The sequence below is a fragment of the Phalacrocorax carbo genome, unplaced genomic scaffold, assembly GCF_963921805.1.
Source record: "Phalacrocorax carbo unplaced genomic scaffold, bPhaCar2.1 SCAFFOLD_32, whole genome shotgun sequence".
Classification (NCBI taxonomy): Eukaryota; Metazoa; Chordata; class Aves; order Suliformes; family Phalacrocoracidae; genus Phalacrocorax; species Phalacrocorax carbo.
The window spans coordinates 2792249-2811660 of record NW_026990280.1 but is presented as its reverse complement, the minus strand read 5'-3'; the positions used below and the strand labels follow the sequence as shown (position 1 = coordinate 2811660).

Here is a 19412-nt window from a genome sequence, read left to right as displayed (position 1 = left end):
TTCCAAGCCCCCTCTAGCACCGCTCCTCCAGCTGCCACCTGGCATTCAGAGGGGCAAAGTTACCTCACTGCCGGACTCATCACTGGCTCGGCGCTCCGGAGCTGCCAGCGCCCGACGCCACCCAGGGAAGCGGAGGGTCCTGGCAGCTGGATGCTGAGCGGGGTGTGCCCGCTCACCACTCAAACGCTTTAGCAATGGCTCTTGTGCTGGGGCAGCGTGGCATTTGTTACCCTTCACAAAGCACCACGGCGGGCGGGCGGGCTTGGCCGACCGTGGCTGAAGAACGCCTGTGCCCCAAGAGGCTCCGTTTACAGAAGGCATCTTGGCCGTAAGAGGAACTGGCCAGAGTTTTTTCTTATTGGACTTTTTACTGTTATTCTTCCCAAGATGCCTGGTGGAAAACAAAAAGAAAAAAATAATTTTTAAAAAAATATATTTCAAATATATCTATATATTTCATTGTTGTTATTACTAAAGGCACAAGGAGCCTGACCAGGGCTTCCAGGCTCTAGAAAGCTCTGTCAGACCTGTGCAGATGGTGTCTGCCCTCATTAGGCATTCCTGACGCTGGAAATGCCAACTTGCAAAGCTCTCTCCAGATCTGATACATTGCCCATCACTGAGGTAAATAACAATGCCTTGACTGAGAGAAACAAAAGCAGGAGTGCTCTAACTTTGCTGTCTTTTTTGACTCCAGAAGCTGTTGCAGCCATCCAAAGCTTCATGCTTTGGGACTGTCTGTCTTCTTCAAGACTAAATACTGTGGGGGTAGATTTCAGGCACGTGCTGGGCCACCTGAGGAGGATCTTCTTGGCCAAGAAGTTTTTCCACCTCTGTAGCTCTCTGCAAGCTCAGAGCACAGAAGGCGAGCCAACTAGTCCGTGATGCTCCTGCCAGGCACCACAAATTGTTCACTGGCACCACCGGAACCCAACAACTTTCACAGAATCATAGAATCATTAAGGTTGCAAAAGGTGTCAAGGATCATCAAGTCCAGCCATCAACCCAACACTACCACGTCTCATAAACCATGCCCTGAAGCGCCATGTCTACATGTCTTTGAAATGCGTCCAGGTGACTCCAGCACCCCTCTGGGCAGCCTCTTCCAATGCCTGACCACTCTTTCAGTAAAGAAGTTATTCCTAATAGCCAACCTAAACATCCCCTGACGCAGCTTGAGGCCATTTCCTCTTGCCCTATCACTACTAACTTGGGAGAAGAGACCAACACCCACCTCGCTACAACCTCCTTTCAGGTAGTTGTAGAGAGCGAGAAGGTCTTTGCTAAACACAGGCGTGAGCGTGCAGCCGAGGAGAGGACCGGCCTCTTGGCTGTCACTGCCTGCTGCTTTGCAGCATCCCAACGCTTCGCTCCAGCGCCTCAGGACCACCTCCAGTGCCGTGGGGACTGGGCACAGAGGAGTGATCCACAGCAGGGCAGCGGGGGGCGGTCTGCTCTTCAGCCCTCTTTCAAGACTCCTGCTTTCCACCTCTCTGGCCCGCTTCCAGGTGCTGCCCTTGATCCCGATGTGCTCACGGGAGGTGGTGGAGCAGCAGCGCCTGAAGTCACATAGTAGCTTCCAGGCTGCCTCATCTGCCTTATGTCTTCTCCCTCTTTGATGACCTCGCCTGCCGGCTGCAGCAGGGCTGCTGGCAACGTCCACCGTGGAAAGACAACACAGTTGTGCCTCGCCCTGCCAAGCGACAGGGTAGGGACAGCAGATGCTGACTACATTCCTCCAGGAAAACTCTCCCACTCTGCTGCTGCCCCCAGCCTGTCCCCCTGCATCCCTCCCCCTCCAATCCCAGGTGTAAGGGACTGGAAGGGTCAATGTCTCCAACATTGCTGTAAAGTGGGATGTAGCAAATGGCAGGCGGGAAATTCACGGACACAGGGCATGGGGGGGTGCGTTGGAGGATGCGCAGTCCCAGGTTCTGCTGGGCCTCACAGCGCAACTTGCTGAAGTCATGCAAAGTCCATTTGAGGAAGGCGTTTATGACCACCCAAAAGACCCCTCGTGACCCCCCCTCAAGATGGCGGCCAACAGAAGGTCATGAAACCTCTGGAACAAGAACCATATAAGCTCACAGGAGGCACAACTGAAGGCGGGGCTCAGACTATAAAAGACACTACAACAAAGAGACTGGCACATGCCCACCACCGGAGAACCATCACGTCTGTCGTCATCGGCACTGGATCCAAGGGTGGTGATGTCTCTCTATCTTTCCCCGTCTCTCTCTTCTCCCCTCCTCTCTGCCCCCCACTTCTTTTACAACTATTCTTAACAAGAACCCCCACCGTCAATGCTTTTCAATCTTTTCAAGTGGGAGTTGCCTTTTCAAGGTCAAGTTACTTCTGTGTTGAAATAAAAAGTTTAATTGATTGTTTGGTGGTGTTTCATCTTAATTTAGAACCTTGATCGCTCGTCCTCCTCCTCTCAGGTGGGGATGCAACAGGGTGTAGAGCGTGAGTCCTGTAAGGAGCAGCTGAGGGAACTGGGGTTGTTTAGTCTCGAGAAAAGGAGGCCGACGGGTAGGACAAGAGGGGATGGTCTCAAGTTGTGCCAGAGGAGGTTTAGACTGGATATCAGGAAAAATTCCTTCACCAAAAAGGTTGCCAAGCCCTGGGACAGGCTGCCCAGGGCAGTGGCTGGGTCACCATCCCTGGAGGTATTTAAAAGGTGTGTAGATGTGGCACTTAGGGACCTGGTTTAGTGGTGGACTTGGCAGTGCTGGGTTTATGTTTGGCCTCGAGGATCTTAAAGCTCCTTTCCAACCTAAATAATTCTATGATTCTATAAAGGAGGTGCTTGTGTCGCTGGGATGGCATTTGAATGAGCCGTTGGTGCTGCTGCTGTTGGTACCCAAGGTGGGCACATGTTTGTAGGAGCTGGGGGATATCAGGGAGGGGGGAGAGTGCACCCAGCAGGGGCAGGCTGACCAGGCCAAGAGGGAGTGCGTGGGGTGGTGGGGGATACAGGGGAGGTGGAGGCACAGGCACAGAGGCTGGTGCTGGTAGAGCTGGGGCCTGAGTCCTTTGGGCACCTTTGCTGTGTGGGCGTCCTCGATTTGATCCTCTAAAGAAACCGCAAAAATGTGTCACTGTTTGTTACGCTCTGCCCTGATTTTAGAGAGGAAAGCAGGTGAAGTGGGAGCGTGGTGGCGAGCACTTCTTGTTACCAGCTTAAGCATCTGTCTCCCTGCTTTCTGTCCATTTGAGACTACACTAGATTCTTCATCCTCATCCTTGCCTCCCACAGCCTCCCCTCCAAGAGCTCCCTCAGTCTCCTCTCCTCACGCTCAGCTCTGCCGCCGTGGGTGGAGGCTGCCCGTGCTTAAAAGAGACTCCCATCTCCCTCGTGCCAAGTGCCCACCGCTCCGCTGCCACTCCCTGATACACGGGATGCTTCACACTTCTGATCTTCAAAGTACTGCACAGATATGAACCGATCTTCTCTCAAACTCGTTTTAGCTTCGGCCACATACGCTTCCTTTGTTGGTGCCTCATGATGATGTCTTTGTCCTGCTCTGGTCCCTGAACTGTTATTTTCTTGCTTACCGATTTTGAGATTTTAGGCAATCTGTGGGATGGATCCTGGGTTTTGTTTTGATTCATCTTTAAGATTCGATAAGCCCACTGCACCCTTACAATCTGCCTCTAACACACACACACCAAAAGGAAGGACTAACTTGACACTGCAATAATAGATAAAACAGCCTCCTCTCTCTCCAGCCGAGGGAAAGCAGCTTGGCTATCCGGGATGACTAAACTGAAGAAATACAAAACTGTCAGAAAATAACAGCGTTGACTTTTGCAACAATTTCTTCAATTAGTATCAACTAAGTTGTGAAAAAAAGAAAGTTGGAGGCTGATTTCCATTGGGAAATCACTGTCTTCAGCCCTGTTCAGCCAGTAATCAAAAGGGTGGCTTTCCATCTGATCCTTTAATTATATTCGGTTTTTATAGGTAATCATGGTTTCCTCAAAAAGCGTTTGTTTTTCAGAGTTCCCTGTTCAATCACAGACTGGAGTTTTATTTTAAATACTCTTACTGCAAGCACAGGTCCCTGTTGTTAAAGCCAATTCAAATTAAGCCCTTCCAAAATCACTTACCGCTTGTATTCTCCGCAACTATCTGGGCGTAGCTTTTTCATTAGAAATCAGCTGTTGTAGAAGTTATGCGTTACAGACTCCTTTAACAGGCTACCAGTAGTAATACATTGAATTTCTGTGGAACACTTACAGTTCCCAGCCTGGTCTGTCACCTGCTGAGCGAATTGTACTGGCTCTCATGGATGACCTTTTGGAGTGGGGAGGGGAAAAACCAAAAAATCCTATTCAGTTTATCTGAAGATAATTTTTGAAAAGCAATTCTAAAGTTCTAGTTACGTACTAGTTGTGGGTACTGATTGTCCCTGGGGGCCCAGAAGACTTGGTAACGCTGCTTGTCTTAGCAGAGGAACCCAACAGCCCTTGTCAATAAATGCAAACGGCTGGAAAATAAGCTCTACTGAAAGAAAAGAATCACGGCCTATGTAGAAATAAATCTTACCTTCTCTTCCAACACACTGCCGATGGACAGAGAGGAGATTTGGGAAGTTCAGCGGCCATCGCTGGAGCAGCAGGAGGCGTAACAGTCAGGAGCGGTGGTGGCGGCGGCGGCTGCTGTTGCTGCCGAACCTCCTTACAGAGCCTTTTTGTGTAGCCAGTCCCATTTCTGAGGTTGTTCACAGCCTAGAGGTGGAAAAGCATTGACACAAAGGTAACAGGAAACTTCAGTAGATATAGGAACAAAAGCCCCCACAGAGTAAAATTACTTGCATATTCCTGTAAATGCCACCAGCCCTAACAGAAATCAACACACAGACACATGCACACATCCCATTAAACACTGATATTAATGACTGGTAACTCAGAGTACCTGTATTTAAAGTACTTCAGCGTTATCACCAAAATCAAAAGGGGGGCAATCATGTTCAACAAAAGTGTGACCCGAACTTGTCAGATGGTCACTAAAGACTTGTAAGCTTCCATTACAACAGATAACATATTTGAAAAGTAAACATAGCCTTATTCAATTTAGCCTTGCATAAGGAGATGTCAATGAATATTTTCTTCCCTTTTAGCTTTTTACAAATAGACCTTTTTCACAAACAGTTCACGTAAAAGCCGTCGTGGTACCTGGCGTAGGGACCTGTTGGCAATTAAATCGTCAGGAGAAACATCTGTCTGATGACACGTTGGGTGTGCATGTTCCTCAGATTCCAGCAATGCTGTTCCAATACCTGTGTGTCATTAGAATCATCAAAGCAGTTTTTAGCCAAGCTAAGGCTATTCAGGGGGTTCTAATCAATTATGAAACCACGTATGTTGTTAATGGGTTGTGCTGGTTTTGGCTGAGAAGGGGTTAATCCTCTGCACTGTAGTGCCTGTGGTGGTTGGGGACCTTTCCACCTTCCTGCGCTCTGCCATGTCAGCGGGAGGCTGGGAGGGGCGGGGCCGCTGACCCCGACTGGCCAATGGATGTTCATTCCATCCCACGTGACACCACAACCAATATATTAATGGGGGCAACTGTGGCATGGGAAGGGGCGGTGCTGTGTCGGCGGGCAGTGAGTGGCTGCGGCGCGTGCAGTTTGTTTCGGCGGTTCATTCCCTTCCCCCCACCAGGGTTTTGCGCCTCTCGTTGTTCTCCTTTACATTGCATTCCTGTTGCTGTTTCTTTTAATTTTCATTATTAAACTGTTCTTATCCCAACCCACGAGCGTTACCCTTCTGATTCCCTCCCCCATCTACCGGTGGGGGAGGGGGCGAGTGACTGTGTGGGGCTGAGCTGCCAGCTACACCACGACAGTCTTTTTGGCGCCCAACATGGGGCTCAAGGGTTGGAGATAACAACAGCTGCTGGTCACAGCACCATGTTCTCATTTTTGCAGTTGGTGTTTAAGATCGGTGTTGGTTTGTTGAGTCTGCTGTGTTCTGCTGTGATTAGTAATGTTTTGCCTACAAGATTTGTTATGCAAACACGCGTTTTCAGCTTTATCTGGTATTTGGGGGTTTTGCTGAAACCGTTACTGTACTTTGGATACCACCTTGTTGAGGCAATTAGCAATTATACCTCCTCCTCTGAGAGACTTTATATGGAGGAAATACAAATAGTATATTTGCAGCTTTGTTCTAGGATGTCTCCGCCTTTATTACAACAACCTTTTTGTACCTTGAACATCCTTGGGTGGTTAAGGTGCACTTATTGTTAGTTTTTGGGCATGTTGTTTAGGTTTTGACTCAGCAACTTCAGAATATCACCCAGAAATCTGCCCCGAGGCTTGATAGTTACGAGTGGCAGGGCATGTGGGGTAGCATGGGCAAATCCCTAGGGCAGTGGGCACCCCCAGTGTTTTGGAGTTTCACCCCCAAACAAGTGCAGAATCGTAAAAAACTAGTAGAATATTTGGAGAAAGTACGTTGTTACGCTGGGAACTCCAGAGAGACACAGATAACTGCAACATGCTGGGGTCTGGCCCACGCATGCCGAGCCCTGCCCAACAGTATTCAGTGCCCCCAGGGGGGAGAGAAGGTCTCTGGATTGAAAGGCCAAGAGACAGGCACTGCAGCCACTCAGAGCCCCACGACAAGTACTGGAGCTGGCTCAGAGAATCAACCCGTACCAGTATCAGTTGCCCCCATACACAAGACAAAATATTGGAAGCGGACGTCAACTCGTTTAGAACGGGATGATGAAGAACCAGGGCCATCGCGGGGAGAGGAGGGAGAAGTAATAAATGAAATAGAGACCACCCGATCCCTGTCCTTGAGCGAGCGGCGAGATTTGCGAAAAGATTTCAGCCGTCGTTCAGGTGAGCCCATTGTCACCTGGCTGCTCCGATGCTCCGATGGGATAACGGGGCCAGTAGCCTGGAACTAGAGGGAAAAGAAGCCAAACAACTGGGTGCCCTTTCTGGGGAAGGGGGCATTGACAAAGCAATTGGGAAAAACCACAAGCCCTCAGCCTCTGGAGGCGACTCCTGGCCGGAGTGAAGGAAAGGTATCCCTTTAAAGAAGATGTTACATATCGCCCAGGAAAATGGACAAGCATGGAGAAAGGCATCCAGTATCTCAATCACCTCTGCTTGAGGTGATTTATGGTGACCTGGACGATCAACGGTCACCCAAAGATCCAGATGAAGCCCAGTGCACACCACCCATGGGGCAGAAGTTTGTACGGAGCGCACCATCCTCGTATGCAGCCTCATTGGCAGTGACGGCCTGGAAAGATGACGAGGCACCAACAGTGGCGGAGGTGATTGATAGACTCCGGGGTTACGAGACAAATCTCTCGTCCTCGCTCGTCTCTGCTGTGGAGAAACTATCCCAAGAGGTCCAGCAACTCAAGGAAGATATGCCCTGCTCCCCACCGCGACAGAGCGGTGTCGCAGCTGTTAGGAACAGGCGTCCTCTGGCTCAAAGGAGGGGATACACACCACGGGCCACCCTATGGTTCTACCTGCGTGACCACGGAGAGGACACGATGAGGTGGGAAGGCAAGCCTACCTCGGCCCTAGAGGCACGAGTGCGTGAGCTGCGAGGACGAAGAGTCTCTCAGGGAGGCTCTTCCAGGAGAGCTGCTGCTCCAGTTTCCGGTGAGCAGGTCCCCAGACAGAGGAGGAGAAGTGCTGATTTATTTCTGAGCGTAACAGAGGGACTCCTGCTTCACATTTACAGGAAGTGAGTTGTGACTGCCATGATCAGGAGTAGAGGGGCCCCGCCTCCAGCCAGGTGGAGGAAAGGGATAACCGGGCTTACTGGACGGTGTGGATCTGATGACTTCTCTTTTAAGGCTCAGTGCCTTTATTTTTATATCTCAAACCCTCACTTTCAGGGTCAAAACCCCTCTTTTAATGCTCAGTGCCTCATTTTGAGGTCCTGAACCCTCACTTTCAGGGTCCAAACCCCTGTTTTAAACGTCAAAGCCTCATTTTTTGCCCCAAACCCTCACTTTTAGGGTCCAAGTCCCTCCTTTTCAGGGATAAACCCTCATTTTTAAGTTCCAAAGACTCCCTTTTCTTGTCCAAAACCCCTCTTTTAATGCTCAAACCCTTATAGTTAGGACGCAAACCTCACTTCCAGGGTCCAAACCCCTGTTTTAAACCTCAAAGCCTCATTTTGAACAGCCAAAGCCTCACTTTCAGGGTCCAAACCCCTGTTTTAAACCTCAAAGCCTCATTTTGAACAGCCAAAGCCTCACTTTCAGGGTCCAAACCCCTCTTTTCACTCTCAAAGCCTCAGTTATAAGTTCCAAACCCCTCTCTTAGGGATTAAAGCCTCATTTTTAGGTCCCAAACCCTGACTTTCAGGCTCTAAACCTGTCTCTTTTTAGGCTCAAAGCCTCAGTTTTGGGGGCCCAAACCCTCACATTTATGGCCCAAGGCCCTCTTTTAACACTCAAAGCATCAGTTGCCTGTCCCTAAGGGACACTCGTAGGCTTCAAACCTGTCTTCTACAATCAAAGCCTCATTTTCATATCCCAAACCCTCATTTTTAGGCTCTAAACCTGTCTTTTTTAGGCTCAAAGCCTCAGTTTTAGAGATCCCAACCTTCACTTTCAGGGTCCAAACATCACTTTTAAAGACACAAAGCCTCATTTTTAAGTCCCAAACCTTCACTGTTAAGGTCCAAACCTCTTTTTTTTTATCAAAGCCTCATTTTTAGGTCCCAAAGACTCATTTTAAAGCACCTAAAACCTCACTTTCAACATCAAAGCCTTACAGTTTGAACAGCCAAACCCTCACTTTTAGGGTCCAACCTCGTGTTTTAAATCTCAAAGCCTCATTTTGGACAGCAAAACCCTCAATTTTCAGATTCAAAGCCCTCTTCTAACATTCAAAGCCTCATTTTTAACACCCAAAACCTCACTTTAGGGGTCCAAACCTGGGTTTTAAAGACACAAAGCCTCATTTTGAGCTCCCAAACCCTCACTTTTAGGATCCAAAACCCTCCTTTTTAGGCACAAACCCTCATTTTTCAGTTCCAAAGCCTCCCTTTGATTGTCCAAACCCCTCTTTTAATGCTCAAAGCCCTACAGTTAGGACACAAACCTCACTTCCAGGGTCCAAACCCCTGTTTTAAAGCTCAAAGCCTCATTTTGAACAGCAAAACCCTCACTGTGAATTGAGGGATGTGCTGCTTCCACCAAGATTCGTTGTCCTGCCCTCTGCTAATAACAGACGAGCCGTTGGCCGAAGCTGACAAGGGCAGGCTGACAACAAGGCTGCGGCACACCCCGCACGCCGCCGCTTTTCCTGCTAGCCCGCCAGCAAAAGAGCCTGGAAGGCTGAGAGACTGCCGAGACGCCAAAACAAACCCCAGGCGGCAGAATTGCTAACAATCGCCATGTTGCGCCCGAGTGGGGCTGAGCAGGCCACGTGCACGCTCATGGTGTGCTTCTTGTCCGCGGGTGGCTGAGAAGCTGTGGCTGGGTCAAATCCACTCGCTTCGAGGTATTAATAGCAAAGTGAAATCGCCCACCCCTTCCTTCCCCAAGAGATTGCCTGGATCCATGCGCTTTGCCAGGCTCAAGGCCGGGCCCAGCATCACCAGCACCTCAGAAGAAGAAAGCTAGGAAAGCCGCTACCCTGGCTCGCATGTCAGTCCCCCGAGTGCAGAAATCGCGTTAGCGCCTTGCTGATGTCTGCTGGGTTTTGGGTGCAAAGGCTGGGCTGCCCTTGCAGGCGCTTCGGGAGCCACGAGCAGAGCTGCAGACGTGGTGATGGTCAGGTTTGCCAGAGTCCTCAGGCTGGGCAGCCCCTGGAGTTTCCTGGTTCCCAGGGGACGAGAGCTGTCGGTCCCGCTCCCCTCCGTCCCCGCTGAGCAGCTGGGAGTTGGGTTCAAGGACACCCTGGGTCAGCGGGTGCTGCGCTGCCACGAGCCGCTGGAAAGCGGGAGTGTCAGGAAGCTCTCCAGGCAATCCCGGTGCCTTCACGGCCGCCGTTTCCCCTTTGCCTTCTGGCTCTCTAAAGAAAAGACTTGCCCAGGGGGAACAAACATGGCTTCTCCGGGGGAGAGCCCCCCTGAGAAGTACACTTGTAACACAAGCCTGGAGCCAGGGTGTGCTGAGGGGGAGTGACCTGCAGGCAGCCGGAGCAGCCAGCAAGGATGCTGTTTGCTCAGCACGCTCCTGGTGCTACACGTGTGAAGGAGACCAGGGGTTTGGCGTTTGTTGCTCCGGCTTTATTCAAAGAGAGGCATTTCCCTGAGACAGGCTGCACCTCTTCTGCCTGGCTTTTAGCAGCACCAGCAGCACAGCGCTCGCAGGGTGCGTCACGCTCTTGGCTGCACCCTGGGAGAGCTCAGGCTGAGGACGGTCTGAGCTGCCAGGGAACGGATGGAGAGGTCGCTGTCTTCCTGCAGGGACTGAAGGGCTGTGACAGAAAGAGAGGCGAGATGAAGGGCTGTCTCTGCAGAGGCTTCCAGGCATCCCCTGCACACCGTGGCAGCCCCACCTGCCGCTTTCCCTGGCCAGGAGAAAGCGGCTGCTGCTGCTGGTGCACAGGAATGCCCCAAATGCCCCGACACATTCCCCTGGCCCTGAAGCGCTTCCCTGGAGCAGGGCCAGCCATGGCAGCACCCTGCCCAGGCTCTGTCCCCTGCCCCTCCAGCCCCGGCCAACACAGCACTGCCCCTACTCACCGCTGCACATCTCGGCCAGCTTCTCCTTGCTTTGGTCCCTCAGGGGCCGCGCGGCAAGCCCTAGGCACAGAGCTCTGTCAGTCCCCCCTGCTCCCCAGCACGCTCCCAGCAGCGCAGCCCCCCGCCCTGCCGGCTGGGCCACGCGCCCTCCTCCCCCTCATCAGGGCTGAGCCCGGGGAAGAGCAGCAGCTCAGCGGGGTTGGACTGAGCGAGGCGGCCACCAAGGCCACCTGCGTGGGCAGGGCTGGGAGAGGGAGGCCACGGCCCTGCGTGGGGCAGCTGGGGCTCGGGCAGCCGCAGGGCTGCTCCTTGGTGCCAGTGCAGCGGCGGGGACTGGGGCCAGGCTGCCCAAAGAGGGGCTGCGGGGGCTGTGGCTCACCGATGAACCTCACGGCTGCCTCGCGCAAGGGGGCCTGAGCATCCTTCAGGTAGGGCAGGCTCTGATGACAGTATCCTTCGGCCCTGCTCCTGTCCTGCTCCAGCTGGAGAGAGTACAAGGGCATGGGGCTGGCAGGGACCCTCCCCGGTGGGCTGGAGCACTCCCTCCAGCCAGTGATCCCCTTCCCCCCCACGCTGTTCCCATCTCCCAGCCAGAGCCCTGTGGGGCTGAGGAGCAGAGAGAGCCACAGGCAGAGGGTGGTCCGGGGGTCCATAGACCCCTTTGGCCCTCTGCCAGAGCCCACATGGGCTGGGGACTCCTTCAGCACCCTGGCAGGTGGGGAGGGGAGAGTGGCCCAGAGAAGAGCCCTTGCGGCCTCTGTGCTCGAGGGCAGGGAGGGCCCTGGAGCTTGGGGGTTGTCCTTACCAAGCACTCTGTGATCCTCTGAGTCTGATGTGGGCAGATCACGTGCCTGAGCTCTTCCCATTCCAGGATCTTTGCCACAACAGCGAGGGCTTTCCTAGAGAGCAGCAGAGGATGGGAGGTGGAACCACGGCCTGGGAAAGGAGACCTGGCATCCCCTTGCTCTTGGCCGGGCTGCCAGCCGTTCCCAGCCACCACCTCAGGTATCTCATCCTGCCAGCCAGCAGAACAGATTCGCAAGAGCTGTGGGCTCACGCTGTAGGCGGTGAGGGCCCCAGTCCCAGAGGCCCTGGGGCAGGGCAGAGCCAGCAGCACCTCCCATGGGCATCCCCCAGAGGGACACTTGGCTCCTCAGCTGGAGCTGCCCCGGTTCCAGGTGGGCAGAGCTCTGAGCCCTGGAGTGATCCTGCCCTTAGGGAGCTGGGACATGTGCTGGCCTAAACATCTCGGGTACCCTTGGGCACAGCCCTGGGGGGCAGGGGCTCAAAGCCCTGGTTTCCAACAGCTGCAGGGAAATCTGGGCAGCCCTTAGGGTGCGTTCAGGCCTCGGTGGCCACGGGCTGCTGCTGCTGAGACCTGCTGACCAGGTAGGGCAGCTCTGGGAAAGGCCCGTGCCAGCTGCCAGCAGCCCTGACCCAGCACACCCAGAGCACCCCGGTGGTGTCGTCACACCTTTCCCCATATCACCAGCCAGCTTTGAAATCTGCACCTTGGCCACGCTCGGGCTCTGGTCACTCATGTGGAAGAAGAGCGGGAGCAGCCCCCTCCGCACTTTGGTCTTCATCCTCCTTCTGTCACACCACACCACAGCCTCCATCAGGTCTTTGAAGAGGCAGATGGAGGTCTCTCGCAGCTGGCTGCACTCCTGGTAGGGAGGAGGACAGGAGGGCAGGACACGATGAGCAAAGGCGTTGGCGCGGCCGATTGGAGGGGAGCTGCTCTGCGGTCGGATCCTGCGCACTGCTGCATGGCCACGCAGCTGGGGGAGCTCTCAGGGCTTGGAGAGCAGCTCTTGGCCTGCAGATGCTTTGCACAGGGGCCGGGCTGGGCTCCAGCACAGGGGTTGCAAGTTGCCCAGAGGCATCAGCCTGCCAGGGGGAAGCCGTGATGGGCTGCAGAGCCCAGGACACAGCCCTGAGGGATCACTCAAGGAGGGGAGAAAGTCATGCCAACATAGGGCTGGGCTGAAGGGCAGCTATCATGGGCCAGCATCCACCTGCAGAGCTCAGGCTCCCGCAGCAGCCTTACATCATCAAAGAGCAGCAGGAGCTTCTCTGAGAACTGGAGAGCGGTGCAGCTGGCCCTCTTCCTCTTCATATAATGCAGCATGTTTTGGAAGCAGGGCCATCCTCTTGATGTCTTTGTTGGCATCCTGCAGGGTCTCCACAACATCTGGCAGCAGGACCTGGATTTTTCCTGCCTGGATGAAGCACAGAATTTCCTCTTTGTGAAGCGTTCAGAGACCACCCTGGCAAACATGTTCTGGCTGCCGAGCACCAGCCTCCCCTCCAGCTTCTGGTGCAGCAATCACGGCGGCAGCAGTCCTGGCTGGAGACAGTCGTGGTATGCGGGAGAGCAGTCGTCTCCTGACTGCCAGCCAAGGCCAAGCCACCGTGTTGGCCAACGTGGCTCAACCTGATGCCTTGCTCACTGTATCGGGTCTTTCTGAGAGGGTGATGAGACCCTTGAGCACCAGCCAGTGACGCCCCGGGTTTGGACCCCTCAGGTGCTCCTGGAGGAGTTGCATGGAGGAGAAACGCGGCCGTTCAGCATTGGTGCAGTCTTGCACCTGAAACAAAGATGGCAGTGAGAGACGGGCAGAGCCCGTGGGGCTCCTGCTTCCCACTGGCAGCTCAGGGAAAGGGCACCGGGACCAGGCAGCCCGTTGTGGGAGCAATGTGGCAGCCGGTGTCTTGTTCTGGAAGAGCATCAGCCCCCACATGGACAGGGCAGCGCTGCCAAGCACAGAGCATTTCGTCAGCAGGGCTGCCGCAGCCATGGCACTGTGCCCAGGCTAGTCCAGCCAGTCCTGGGCAGCCCTGGCGCTGCCCGCCCCCCTCGCTTGGGGGCAAGCAGGAGAGGGCTGAGGTGGTGTTCCTCGTGGGGCTGGGAGGAGCGCTGGGCCCTGGTTTGGCCAGCTTTGCCTGCTTGTCGTGGTTCAGCCTCAGCTGGCAACTGAACACCCCACAGCCGCTCGCTCACCCCCCCCACCCCTGTGGGATGGGGAAGAGAATCGGACGAGCAAAAGAACTTGTGGGTTGAGATAAGCACAGTTTAATGATTACAATAAAATGATAATAATAGTAACAATGATTATTATAATAATGACAATAATGTTAATATAATAAAAGGGAAAAGGAAGGGAAAGGGAAAAAAAAAGGAAAAAACCACAGAAACACGAACGATACAACCGCTCACCACCCGCCGACCGACGCTGCCCGTCCCCGAGCCGCGATTGCCCCCTCCCTCCCCCAGCCAGCCCCTCCCAGGTAGCATCCTGGGCATGACGTTACATGATATGGAATATCCCTTTGGTCAGTTTGAATCCGCTCCCTTAGCTGTGCCCCCTCCCCTCCCAGCTTCTTGTGCTCCCAGCAGAGCATGGGAGGCTGGACATGTCCTTGACTAGTATAAGCGCTGCCCAGCAACAGCCTAAACATCTGTGTGTTGTCTCAACAGGGTTTTTTTCCATGCTAATTTCAAAGCACAGCACTATACCAGCTAGAGTGAAGAAAATTAACTCTATCCCAGCTAAAACCATGACATCCTTCCTGTACCCATACCACCCCAGTACCCCCTCCCAGTACTTGTATATCTCCAACTCCCCATTCCAGCACCCCCTCCCAGTACACATACTTGCCCAGTACCCCCTCCCAGTACCTATATCCCCTCCACCCAGTGCACCTCCCAGTACCTATATCCCTTCTCCCGGTACCTGTAGCCTGCCCAGTACCCCTACCACTACCTATATCCCTCCTCCCAGTACCCATACCACCCCACTACCCCCTCCCAGTACCCATATCCCCTCAGTAGCCCTACCTGCCCAGTCCCCCCTCCAAGTCCCCATATCCCCGCCCTGTATCCATATACCCCCAGTGCCCCAGTACCAGTGAGGTAGTTGTAGCAGTCGGCGTAGCCCTCCCGGTACGGGTCGCACTTCTCCACAGCCAGGCTGCCGTCGCTGGTGGTGGTGGCGAAGATGGCAGCGCCGTGGCGCACCAGGGCCACGCACACTCCCGTGTCGCTGCACGAGGCCGCGCAGTGCAGCGGCGTCCTGGCATCAGCAGGATGGGGGAAATTTGGGGGGCAGGTGAGGGGGGGAGAGGATGAGCTCCCCTGGGACCCCCTCCAACGTCCTGGGGATGAGGGACCCCCCCCCCCATGCCCACCCCTCTCTCTCAGTTATTGGGGGATCGGGATCCCCTGTCCCTCCCCAATCCCCAAGGGCTGTCAGGGGACTTTTGGGGTCCCCAATCAGGGATAATCCCCTCAATAACCCCACAAGGATTATTGGGGTCCTTGTCCCCAGCCACACCGGGCTCTTGGGGATAATGGGGGGCTCCATCCCTGTCCCTGCCCATGCAGGGTTACTGGGGGGTTACTGGCATGACTGTCCCCCTCTGTCCCTGTCCCACTCTGTCCCCGTCCCCCATCGCTCTGGGGGGTTATTGGGGTCCCTGTCCCTGTTCCCCATGGCTGTGGCGGTCCTTGGAGTGCCTGTCCCCATTCCCTCTGGCTGTGGGGGTCTGGCGGTCCCAGGTGTCCCCAAATCTCCAGGTCTATGGGGTCACCAGGCCCCACCAGCTGTGGCTGGGGGTCCCCCATACCCCCACCCCATGTCCGTGGGTCCCCATCCCACCAGCCATAGCTGTGGGGTTCCCCGTTCCCCCATCCCCGTGTCAGTGGGTCCCCGTCCCCATCCCACCAGCCGTGGCTGTCGGGGGAGTTGACATTGGCCCCACTGGCGATGAGGAAGTCAACGATGCCGTAGTTGGCGCCGCAGATGGCGTTGTGCAGCGCCGTGATGTCCTGGTCATTGGGCTGGCTGGGGTCGTTCAGCTGGGGACATGCGCACCTGACCCAACACTGCCACCCTCTGCCAACCCCGCTGCCACCCCTGAGCGCCAGGCACATTGCTCTCCCTGTCCCCCAACCCCCACCTCCTTGTCCCCACTGTCCCACAGCCCTCATCACCCACTCCTCGTCCCTGACACCCTGTCTGGTCCCCCAGCCCTCACCACCCCAGCCCTCGTCCCTGACCCCGTCCCCATCCCACCTCGGCCACCGCCTGCTGCACCACGTCCAGCTCCCCGGTCAGGGCCGCATCCAGCAGCAGCACCCCCCCATGTGGGCCCCAGGGCGCCTGCGGGGCGAGGAGGGGTCGCGCAGGGCGAGCGCCGCTCCTGCAGCAGCCAGGGGGTCAGGGGGGCCATGGGACACCGCCATGGCACCCCGTGCTCTACAGTGCCCAGGCTACCCTGGCGACACCTCCTGGGGCACCCAGCGCTATACAGGACCCTGGGGACTTTGGGGACACCTCCCGGGGCACCCACTGCTATACAGCACCCTGGGGACCTTGGGGACACCTCCCGGGGCACCCACTGCTACACAGCACCCTGGGGGCCCTGGGGACACCTCCCGGGACACCCACTGCTACACAGCACCCTGGGGGCCCTGGGGACACCTCCCGGGACACCCACTGCTACACAGCACCCTGGGGGCCCTGGGGACACCTCCCGGGACACCCACTGCTACACAGCACCCTGGGGGCCCTGGCGACACCTCCCGGGGCACCCGGCGCTATACAGGACCCCAGGGACCTTGGGGACACCTCCCGGGGCACCCGGCGCTATACAGCACCCTGGGGGCCTTGGGGACACCTCCCGGGGCACCCACTGCTATACAGCACCCTGGGGGCCCTGGGGACACCTCCCGGGACACCCACTGCTACACAGCACCCTGGGGGCCCTGGGGACACCTCCCGGGACACCCACTGCTACACAGCACCCTGGGGGCCCTGGGGACACCTCCCGGGGCACCCAGCGCTATACAGGACCCCAGGGACCTTGGGGACACCTCCCGGGGCACCCACTGCTACACAGCACCCTGGGGACCTTGGGGACACCTCCCGGGGCACCCACTGCTATACAGCACCCTGGGGACCTTGGGGACACCTCCCGGGGCACCCACTGCTACACAGCACCCTGGGGACACCTCCCAGGACACCCACTGCTACACAGCACCCTGGGGACCCTGGCGACACCTCCCGGGGCACCCGGCGCTATACAGGACCCCAGGGACCTTGGGGACACCTCCCGGGGCACCCGGCGCTATACAGCACCCTGGGGGCCTTGGGGACACCTCCCGGGGCACCCACTGCTATACAGCACCCTGGGGACCTTGAGACAGCTCCTGGGACACTGGCTTGCCCCACAGTGCACCCAGGGGACCCACAGGGCCACCTGCAGGGCACGTCTGCTGGCACCAGGCACTGCTCGCCATCTCTGGGGACACTGGGGGGCATCAGGCACCACCACGGAACAGCAACCACTGCCTGGCACCCCTGGGGACTCCAAGGGACACTGGGGAACACTGCCTGGCACCCCTGGGGATTCCAAGGGAAACTGGGGGACACTTCCTGGCATCACCAGGGACACCAAGGACAATGGGGGACACTCCCTGGCATCCCCGGGGGCTCCAAGGGACTCATGGGGATACCAGGGACTGGTATCCCCAAGTGCCTCCCCAGGGGACGCCCTGCCCCTCCCTGCCCGGGCGGCGGGTCACAGTGGGGCCCTTTGACACCTCCCTTTGTGACACCCCACTGTGCCGCATGTGGTAAGTGCAGCTGCGGCCCCCAGCCCGCAGTGTCCAGCAGGACAGCGACGGGACAGGGCAGGAGCACGGAGACGGCGAGGAGCCCCCGAGCGCAGCCCACATCTTCCCCTGCTGCCGCTGGCAGCCCCGCGGCACCAAGGCGTTTTGCCAAAGCCTCCCCCTTCCCCACTCCTAGCCCTTTCCTCCATCCCGCAGCATGGCGGAGAGACCCCCCAGCCGCCCCAGGGTGGCCTGGCAGGAGGACAGGGCTCCCCAGGAGAGCAGCTCTCCACCAGAACCCTACGAGGTGTGCACGGTGCAGCCACTGCAGATTGGTGAGTGGGGGGTCCTGTTGGTCTGGGCAGGGCTGGGGCCAGCCAGCGCACCCTGCTCGACGCCAGGCTCACGTTTCCCCGGCACGCTGGCAGCGGGGGTCCCATGGGCGGTGGCCTGAATGCAGGGCATGCTCAGGGCTGGGAGCTGGCCCCGGCACAGCCTCCCCCAAGGAGGGAGAGAGCAGAGGGGACCCAGCTCCTGCTCCGGGGCACGGGCAGCGAGGGGCAGCTGGGCTGGCAGGAGGCAGCAGCGCTGTGGGACGGGGACCTTTCCCGCCCATCTGCAAGCAAGTTCCGCAGCCCGTTGCACTGGGGGCTTTGCCCAGCTGTGCTGTGCTCCAGCATGGCAGCCCGCCTGCCGGGCACGCTCCAGCCCTGCCGTGCATGGGAAGAACGCGCCAGGGGAGCAGGCACGGGGCTGGACGGAGGGCAGACCTCCCTCCCCTGCTCTACCCTGCCACCGGAGCCTCCCTACAAGCCTCCCTACACGCCTCCCTGCTCTCCTCCTCTACTAGATGCCTCGTGGTTACCTGTGTACCAAGACGAAAAGGAAACCGTGGACTTCATCCAGGCCTTTGTCAGCAGCACAGAAAAGGTAACCGTCACCAGTTTGAACGTGGCTGTGCCAGCGTCTGCTGACAGGGGCTCTGCTGCCGGGCTGCCGGCGGTGTGCTGGCTGGGCAGAGCGGCTTCTCCCAGGTCGCCCACGCGGCACTGCACCACCAGTACTCCAGTCCCGCTGGCCCCGTGCCCCCCTCTCACGTTCCCTGTCTGTCCCTCTCTTTCCTTGGCTGCCAGGACGAGGGACAGAAGACAGAGTTTCTTGACAGCATCTGCACCCTGTGCACAGTGGCCAGGTGCCATGGCTTGTCAAGGGGCCTGGATGTCTTCTGCGAGTGCTACGAGCTGGCAGAGAATATCAAGGTGAGGGGACACCCGGCGGCTCTTGGGAAGGGGGCAAGTCTTCCCAGCAATGGCTCCCTGTGAGAAGAGCACTTGGGCAGGGAGAGGGTCTGGTGGTGCTGGGTGCTGGCAGCTGCCGGGTGCCATCCTGCTTCTGCTCTGCAGGTCCTGCTACAAGAGGAGCCCAGGGACCCACCGCAAACAAGAGTGTGGAGGAAAGCCATGAATGCCATCGCTGAGTTGAGGTACCTGCCCATGCCTCTTGGGGACCCCTGCCCCAGAGGTCCAACTCTACCTGCACGAGTCCTCGAGGCACCGCTCCCAGCACCAGCCTCTGACAGGCCCTGCTCTCTCCCTGCAGCTCAGTGCAGACGGTGCTGGAGGGCAAAGAGCAAAGCCTCCTAGAAGCCTGCTTTTTGAGTGTCTTCTTGCTTCCTCGAAAAGACGATATGAGCAGTCCGTTGGATGCTTTTCTCTACATCAAGGTAAGTGCTGGGTGAGCTACAGGAGCCCCCGGGCCCTCTGCGCTGCCCCCAGGCCACCCTGTGCTGCGATATGACCAGAGATCCAAGGCAATGAAGGGTCTCAGCTTTGCTTTCCCACCCTCATCCCTTCATCCCCTACCCGTGGGCCTGCTGCAGACTCTCTGCCCCAGGGTCTCTCCCGGAGAAACACAACGCAGCACGGGAGGCCTCCCTTGGCTCCGGGAGTTCAGGTCAAATTCCTGGGGGTGAGAGGGACAGCAGGAAACACTGCCACAGCTCTTTGTCCTCCTTGCAGACCCTGGAAGCCATGGACAACATGCTAGAGAGGGTGGTGCTCAGCTTTGCTGCCGACAGAGTCAGCGGGGAGCTGCAGAACATCTTTCA

General features: G+C 56.8%; 1 protein-coding gene across 4 annotated transcripts; it reads right to left on the bottom strand.

Annotated features, from left to right (window-relative positions):
- Positions 1 to 4530: 4530 nt before the first annotated feature.
- LOC135310954 (maestro heat-like repeat family member 5) lies at positions 4531 to 13378 on the bottom strand. Of its 4 annotated transcripts, XR_010370880.1 has the most exons (8): positions 13140 to 13377; positions 12737 to 12908; positions 12197 to 12353; positions 11492 to 11592; positions 11066 to 11168; positions 10687 to 10746; positions 7125 to 7266; positions 4531 to 4734 (listed from the first exon to the last, which is right to left on the bottom strand). XR_010370880.1 is itself a non-coding variant. In XM_064440089.1 (7 exons), the coding sequence occupies exons 2-7, from the start codon at positions 12878 to 12880 to the stop codon at positions 4685 to 4687; spliced, it is 615 nt and encodes a 204-aa protein (XP_064296159.1). In that variant the 5' UTR covers positions 12881 to 12908; positions 13140 to 13378; the 3' UTR covers positions 4539 to 4684. The 4 variants fall into 4 exon arrangements, 3 of the variants coding, with proteins under 3 accessions (XP_064296159.1, XP_064296158.1, XP_064296157.1); XM_064440089.1 differs by lacking the exon at positions 7125 to 7266 and having other exon boundaries at positions 4539 to 4734; positions 13140 to 13378; XM_064440088.1 differs by lacking the exons at positions 4531 to 4734; positions 7125 to 7266 and adding an exon at positions 9428 to 10418 and having other exon boundaries at positions 12197 to 12350; positions 13140 to 13378.
- Between the last annotated feature and the right edge of the window lie 6034 nt (positions 13379 to 19412).